The sequence below is a fragment of the Triticum urartu genome, chromosome 5A, assembly GCF_056163025.1.
Source record: "Triticum urartu cultivar PI428250 chromosome 5A, HENAU_Tu73, whole genome shotgun sequence".
NCBI classification, from domain to species: Eukaryota; Viridiplantae; Streptophyta; class Magnoliopsida; order Poales; family Poaceae; genus Triticum; species Triticum urartu.
The window spans coordinates 546,049,009-546,057,702 of NC_141877.1; the positions used below are offsets into that span (position 1 = coordinate 546,049,009).

The window sequence follows — 8,694 nt, forward strand, 5'->3', positions numbered from 1 at the left end:
AAAGTATGACATGCTGGTAGGCAGTATGACTTATATCGCCCACAACTCACTTGTGTTCTACTCATGCATATAACATCAAACCATAAAACCTAGGCTCGGATGCCACTGTTGGGTTTCGTAGTAATTTCAAAAAAATTCCTACGCACATGCAAGATCATGGTGATGCATAGCAACGAGAGGGGAGAGTGTTGTCTACGTACCCTCGTAGATCGTTCGCGGAAGCGTTATATCAACGCGGTTGATGTAGTCGTACGTCTTCGCGTCCGACCGATGCAAGTACCGAAAGCACGGCACCTCCGAGTTCTGCACACGTTCGGCTTGGTGACGTCCTCGCCTTCTCGATCCAGCAAGAGGGGCGAAGTAGTAGACGAGTTCCGGCAGCACGACAGCGTGGTGACGGTGTTGGTGAAGAACAATCTCCGCAGGGCTTCGCCTAAGCACTACGAAAACTATGACGGAGGATAAACTAGAGGAGACAGGGTTGCCGGCACACGGCTTGGTGTTTCTCGATCTATCTTTGGTGCTAGCCCTGCCCCTCTATTTATATGTTGAGCCCTGGGGTCGAAACTTGGAGTAAAAGCCTCCACAAAGTCGGTTTCACCCGAAAGGCAAGAGTCCTTCTCGGACTCCAGGGCCAGACGCCAGGGTTCCCGGCGTCTGGACCCAGACGCCAGGGACCCTGGCGTCTGGCCCCTGGACTCCGCAAAACTTCCTTTTGCGCTTTCCAAAAACCTTGTGGGCTTTCCCCTTTGGCCCAAATAAAGTGTTCTCGTACCCAAACATTTCGGGAAACATCCGGAACCCCTTCCGATGATTTCCGGAACCCTTCCGGTGACTAAACACTATTATCCCATATATCAAACTTTATCTCCGGACCATTCCGGAGTTCCTCGTCATGTCCGTGATCTCATCCCGGACTCCGAACAACATTCGGTCACCAACATACATAACTCACATAGTACTATATCGTCAACGAACGTTAAGCGTGCGGACCCTACGGGTTCGAGAACTATGTAGACATGACCGAGACACCTCTCTGGTCAATAACCAATAGCGGGAGCTGGATGCCCATATTGGCTCCCACATATTCTACGAAGATCTTTATCGGTCAGACCGCATAACAACATACGTTGTTCCCTTTGTCATCGGTATGTTACTTGCCCGAGATTTGATCGTCGGTATCCAATACCTAGTTCAATCTCGTTACCGGAAAGTCTCTTTACTCATTCCGTAATACATCATCTCACAACCAACATATTAGTTGCAATGCTTGCAAGGCTTATGTGATGTGCATTACCGAGAGGGCCCAGAGATACCTCTCTGACAATCGGAGTGACAAATCCTAATCTAGAAATACGCCAACCCAACATCTACCTTTGGAGACACCTGTAGAGCTCCTTTATAATCACCCATTTACGTTGTGACGTTTGGTAGCACACAAAGTGTTCCTCCGGCAAACGGGAGTTGCATAATCTCATAGTCATAGGAACATGTATAAGTCATGAAGAAAGCAATAGCAACATACTAAACGATCGGGTGCTAAGCTAATAGAATGGGTCATGTCAATCAGATCATTCACCTAATGATGTGATCTCGTTAATCAAATAACAACTCTTTGTTCATGGTTAGGAAACATAACCATCTTTGATTAACGAGCTAGTCAAGTAGAGGCATACTAGTGACACTCTGTTTGTCTATGTATTCACACATGTATCATGTTTCCGGTTAATACAATTCTAGAATGAATAATAAACATTTATCATGAAATAAGGAAATAAATAATAACTTTATTATTGCCTCTAGGGCATATTTCCTTCAGGAGCAAGGGGGAGGCCGGCCGGACCTTGGGGCGCGCCAGGAGAGGAGGAGTCCTCCTCCTAGTAGGAGCAGGAATCCCCTTTCCTACTCCTATTAGGAGGGGGAAAGGAAGGAGGAGAGGGAGAAGGAAAGGGGGGCACCGCCCCCCTCCCCTAGTCCAATTCGGACTAGAGGGGGAGGGGGTGCGCGGCTGCCCTGGACGACCCTCTCTCTCTTCACTAAGGCTCATGTGGCCCATTAGTTCTCTGCGGGGGGGGGGGGGGGGTTCGGTAACCCTCCGGCACTTCGGTTTTCTCCGAAATCACCCGGAACACTTCCGGTGTCCGAATATAGCCGTCCAATATATCAATCTTTATGTCTCGACCATTTTGAGACTCCTCGTCATGTCCGTGATAACATCTGGGGCTCCGAACTACCTTCAGTACATCAAAACACATAAACTCATAATAACGATCATCACCGAACGTTAAGCGTGCGGACCATACGGGTTCAAGAACTATGTAGACATGACCGAGACACGTCTCCGGTCAATAACCAGTAGCGGAACCTGGATGTTCATATTGGCTCCCACATATTCTACGAATATCTTTATCGGTAAAACCGCATAACGGTATACATTGTTCCCTTTGTCATCGGTATGTTACTTGCCCGAGATTCGATCGTCGGTATCGCAATACCTAGTTCAATCTTGTTACCAGCAAGTCTCTTTACTCGTTCCGTAATGCATCATCCCGCAACTAACTCATTAGTCACATTGCTTGCAAGGCTTATATTGATGTGCATCACTGAGATGGCACAGAGATACCTCTCCGACAATCGGAGTGGCAAATCCTAATCTCGATCTATGCCAACTCAACAAACACCATCGGGGACACCTGTAGAGCACCTTTATAATCACCCAGTTACGTTGTGACGTTTGGTAGCACACAAAGTGTTCCTCCGGTATTCGGGAGTTGCATGATCTCATAGTCATAGGAACATGTATAAGTTATGGAGAAAGCAATATCAACAAACTAAACGATCATTGTGCTAAGCTAACAGAATGGGTCAAGTCAATCACATCATTCTCTAATGATGTGATCCCCTTAATCAAATGACAACTCATGTCTATGGTTAGGAAACATAACCATCATTGATTCAACGAGCTAGTCAAGTAGAGGCATACTAGTGACATTCTGTTTCTCTATGTATGCACACATGTACTAAGTTTCCGGTTAATACAATTCTAGCATGAATAATAAACATTTATCATGATATAAGGAAATATAAATAACAATTTTATTATTGCCTCTAGGGCATATTTCCTTCAGGGAGTCCTAGTAGGATTTCCCACACCTGGCGCGCCTCCTTAGGGCCGGCCACCTCTTCCCTCCCCTCCTTTATATACGTGGCCAGGGGGCACCCCATAGACACATAAGTTGATTGCTTTTAGCCGTGTGCGGTGCCCCCCTCCACCATAATCCACATCGATCATATCGTCGTAGTGCTTAGGCGAAGCCCTGCGCCGGTAGCTTCATCATCACCGTCATCACGCCGTCGTGCTGACGAAGCTCTCCCTCGACACTCAGCTGGATCAAGAGTTCGTGGGACGTCACCGAGCTAAACGTGTGCAGATCATGGAGGTGCCGTACTTTCGGTGCTAGGATCGGTTGGATCGTGAAGACGTTCAACTACATCAACCACGTTTTCATAACGCTTCCGCTTACGGTCTACGAGGGTACATGGACAACACTCTTCCCTCCTGTTGCTATGCATCACCTAGATAGATCTTGCGTGTGCGTAGATTTTTTTTTGAAATTACCGTGTTCCCCAACAGAGGTGAGATTGGAGATAAATCAGATAGGTATAACATTGAGATACATCTTTTGCATTTCCCTTGGTCCTCAACATTTCAACTCGTACTAAAAACCGGTGTGGCCGGAGTGGTAGCCGCGATCACCACTACCACCACGGCCACCGCTTCCGCCCAAAAAAACTCCGGCGCTGTCATAACCTTCAGCCTGGTCGCCTTGGTTAGCTCTGACAACACCATTGGTGTCTGTCTACCCCGCCTCTTCGCCATAGCGGTGACATTCCACCCCTTCGCTCTGGTACGTGAGGGTACCCTACTCTCATTACGACGGTGCAATCATCGCGACTGTAGTGCATGACCCGCAATCACCGAAGATCGATGCAACATAACCCCTGCCAAAAAGGATGCAACATAACCTTTGTTGCAAAAAAAAATCTGCAACACAACCTTTGTTATAAATATTTTCTGCAACATAACCTCTGTTGCAAAAAAAGTTCTGTACCACAACGTATGTTGCAAAAGTGAAGGACGACTCAGCACCATAGTTGTGCCAAATCTGACGACTCGTGAGGCAGCGGATCTTCTAAAAAGATTCATCTGTCGACGCGTAGCAGTCCCCAATAAATACACAAAAGGTACATAAGATCTCACATGGACACTTCAATATAGTTTATATAAACATATATTCTTTGATCACTACTTTCTAGCTAATATTGTTCATACGTCTAAATTTATCGATGGTTGTCCAATATTATAAATACCACCTTCAACGGCACTCCCTTCACTTTTTGGTCAAGGCCCTCCATCCCGTCGCAGCTCCTTATGTAGTACTTGCAGATTTGAAAACCGCGTGGACCTTATCAGTCGTAGGCATAATAGACAGCTTTTCATGGCGGAAGGGAAGTAGGTTGAACAAATCCGGGTTGCGGATGATTGTTATTCCCTTCGTCTCATAATGTAAGATGTTTTTGCAAGCTCAAGCTGCAAAAACGTATTGTATTATGGGACGGGGGGAAGTAGTTACTTTATTTAGTTTTGCAGGTTGAGTAGTTACTTATTCGAAAAAAACACATTAGTTACTTCTTTGAAATTTGAATATAGAAACATGGTGTGGGAAAGGGAAGTCAATCAATCAAAAAAGGGAAAAAGGGAAACAAGGAGACAAAGTGCACATGTAAGCATTGAGAGAGTTTTCTATGTGGATCCATCGTGCTGCCGTATGGCATTGCCTTGTTTGGCCTTTGCCTTGGTGCGAGGCATATGTATGTCCATGGTCGAACACGGTTTTGCTTGCCTGCCCTAGGCGTGAAGGAGAGGTGAGCTTCTCGGAAGCTGCCTGGGAGAAGAAACTCAAGGCCGGCCCCACGCGCAGAGTGTACGAACCAACCGAGCCAGAGCAAGCTCGCCCTCGCTCACTTCACTCTCACTGACCGAGAGTGAGAGCGAGAGCGAGAAAGAAACCACCTTGGCGGCGGCGGGGCCTACGCGCTCGTGCTCCTGCCGGCCCTGCTCCTCCTCCCCGCATAAATCCCCCAAAACCCCGGCCCGCCGGCCGGCCGCGTGGTGGCTCTCATCTCCTCTAGCTCAGCCAGCGCGCAATGCAGAACTTTTTTGGGTGGCTCGCGCACGGCGGCGCCGTCCAGCTCCCGCGGGCCAGCCATCCGGTCGTCCACCCCGCTCCGCCGCCTCCCGTTCCGGATGCTGCGGCACAGGCGCAGCCGCAGGGACAGGGCCCGCCCCCGCCCCCGGCTCCGGCTCCAGCTCCACCTCCGGCGGCAGAGGGAGAGATACAGCCGGTGGCCCCGGCTGCGGCGGCAGAGGGACAGGGGCAGGCGGTGGCCCCGGCTCCGGCTCCGGCTGCGGCGGCGGAGGTGGAGGGCGCGAACGCGAACGCGCCGCCGCCCGGGGTGGTGATGGTGGACCTGATGGGGGCGCCGGGGACGCGCTGGGGGCTCGGCACCCGCCTCGCGCAGGCGCTCCTCGCGGCCGCCGCCATCGGCTTCATGGCCTCCACCGACGACTTCAACGAGGTCACCGCCTTCCGGTCAGTGCTCCCTCCCACTCCGCATCTTCTTTCTCCCCCCAACCCCCCTAGGGTCTCGATCCACGGCCCGGCTGCCATTTCTTCTTTAGCTCTGAAAGCAGATCGATCCCTCGTTGGGGATTTTGGAACAGATGCCCTGTGAGCTGGGGTTTTCTCATTTTCATTTTCAGCTAAGAAAGAATTCAGGGGTTCATCCATATTAGCTGGCCAAATTTGTAGACTCTGTCTGCTCACCTGTTAGTAGTACTTCTGCACATGGTTGAAATTGGGATGATTTTTATCTTCCCTTGAACGCCTTTTGATCTTAGTACCATAGAGTAACAAAATTGGGATGATTTTAGGTTCAGGGTTCCTGTTGACACATACTAGCAAGCATGAACAGGGAATTTTAGCATCATGCCAATTCACCAAACAAGAACCACTTCTTAAACTTAGTTGTACAACACCATGCCATCTAAAATGGACTAGGCAGTGATCAGGACTAGCAAGTAAGAGTACTATTTTCTTTTTTTGTAAAGTGCTGATTACTACTAAGTAGTATTTCACATCCAAGCTGAAGGAATCATACAAGCACGTATTCCAACTTGCAAATAGCGCGGAGTTTCCACTATAAGTTATTATTGGGTGCTTTCTTAATCCTCCAAAGACAGATGCTCGTATCTGTTCGCAGCATTTCGATACTTTTACGCCCTTTGATTTGGCTCAGCATCCTGAAAGAGGCAATGCAATTAGCTGTTGACACGGCCATGTTCTCTGGTATCAACTCAGCTGTCTTCTTGGATACAGCAATGAGCTTGAGCCTTCTTTCTTTTTTGCTCCCTAGTTTGATGCTTGCATGCCTAGTTTCCTGGGCATTCGCTACAGAGCATTTCAGTGGGCATGCTGATAAGTTTGCTTCACACTCAACCATTCTGGTTATGGATATTCGGAATAGTGTGATTGTAATGGTCAATCGTGTATTGTGCATACATACATATCGTGCATCCAGTGTTTTATGATTAGTCTGACATCCTGAAAGAGGCAATGCAAATCAGATGGTGACATACTCATGTTCTCTGTGATATCATCTCAGCTGTCTTCATTCGATTCGCCGATAGGTTTTGTTAGCATTCTGGCTGTCGGAATTCAGAACAGTGTGATTAATGAACACTGACAAAATATATTCATACTACTTGGAGGAGACCATATTAAGAGCAACATTTAGCCAGTGTTGGGGATAGCATTGACAACCACACGAAACAAAAGTAGCATGCAGTGTATTTTATCTTATTTCTTTGATGCAATTAGATATTGTTTTTCACTTAGGATGTTGCTTTCAGAACTTGGAACAGGGGATCGATTACTAAACTCACTGTTCTTCTTTTGAGCAGCCTCCTCGTAACAGCAGAGGCCTTGCAATGCCTGTGGAGCCTCGCTCTGGCCGCCGTTGACGTCTACGCACTTCTTGTCAAGCGCGCCTTCCGGACTCCTCGAGCTACCACCATATATTCCATTGGGGACTGGGTAAGTCACACATTTTCTCAGGCACCTCAAAGCAAACAGCCATCTGTTGTTCCCTGTGGAATCCCTACACTAAAAATGTTCCACATACATGAACAAGCAAAGTATCTTCTCATGTTCATCTGCAGGTCACGGGAGCACTGACCTTCGCTGCAGCGAGCGGATCGGCAGGCATCACCGTTCTCATCAACGACGACCTGATGATGTGCTCGGAGAACCACTGCCCGAGCTTCATGGCCTCCACCTCCATGGCTTTCTTCACCTGGTTCGCCATCGCGCCGTCCTGCCTCTTTAACCTCATGACAGCGGTGTACCGAGTGCAGAGGGCGTAGTTTGTGGGGCTGTTTTAACGAACTAGGTGGCACGTCTAATTATATAACTGTACTCATGACCGAGATGCGATGGACGGATGCGCGTCGAATAGCGTATATTATCGACATTTCTGTAGTAATTAGGTAGTAGCTTTGATGCTCGGAAGGGTGGTTGTGAAGCTCTGCATTTTATTTTCAGCAGTGTATGCATGTATGCCTTCTTATTATGTGAGGCTGGGCTGGTGGTTGTGAACTGGAGATGAACTAACTGATAGAGCTCAAGGTTGGTTATGATATGCTATTCTATCCGACTCTATTTCGTGTTTTTGTTCGATCTCTGGATCTTAGGCCCGGAGATTACTTGTGTAGCGCCATTGTCGCTTACAAGTGCCAGATTATCAGTTTATTCAGTAGGCCCTTGGTTCTTCTTCTAAATAGAAATCCCCAAGTATGTTAGTCCCCATTGGTCAGAGTCTTTTCTCAGGATGTTAATGCCAGTAGATGTTGATGCCAGTAGATGGGATCAAGTTTCAGCTGAAAACGATTTTACATGGCTTTTGCTGCTGTGATGATGAAGGGGAGCCTTGGCGCAGTGGTACTGAAAACAGCCTTTTGCGAAAATGCAGCAAAATGCTGCATACAAAAGATCCAAAGTAGTCGGATCCTTTTCCGGATCCCGCACAAGCGGGATCTACATGCATCGGTCTGCCTTTTTTTTTTTGGTGCTTTGATGATCCGAACAAAATGGAATCTGAAGGCTAACATACCGGTTAATGACAACCCGACTTCCGCAATGAAGCTGAGACCCAAAGCGTTCTTACTCGGTCAAGGAAATCTGCTGGTATGATGAAGAAAAAGCACAATTTGTTACATAGGTTTCGGTTCATGAATTCAATCCAAGGCAGCACAATGTAAGAAGGCTACCTACTGTGGTTTCTGCTTCTGTCAGAAGCTTCCCCTGCAGGTACATTTGTAGAGAAGATGCATTAGGGCATCTCCAAGGGCAACCCGTGAAAAAAAAAACTCGGATCCATTCGCAGACAGGGAGGAACTAGCCAACCAACAGCTAGCCGCATATATTTTCACAACAACTCAAACTAACCGGACGAAATTCGTGCAAACACGGTCGGATTTCATGCAAACTCGACCAGATTTCATACAAACCGAAGGCAAATTGTCACATTTTGGAAAAAAAATAACTAAAAAGTTAAAACTATGTGCACGTATGG

General features: G+C 47.8%; 1 protein-coding gene across 1 annotated transcript; it reads left to right on the forward strand.

The window, feature by feature from the left end:
* The first annotated feature begins 4,973 nt into the window (after positions 1-4,973).
* Positions 4,974-7,781, forward strand: LOC125510434 (CASP-like protein 5A1). Its single transcript, XM_048675609.2, has 3 exons — positions 4,974-5,654; positions 7,025-7,157; positions 7,283-7,781. Exons 1-3 carry the CDS (start codon positions 5,209-5,211, stop codon positions 7,484-7,486), a joined length of 783 nt encoding a protein of 260 aa, XP_048531566.1. The 5' UTR covers positions 4,974-5,208; the 3' UTR covers positions 7,487-7,781.
* Positions 7,782-8,694: the final 913 nt, after the last annotated feature.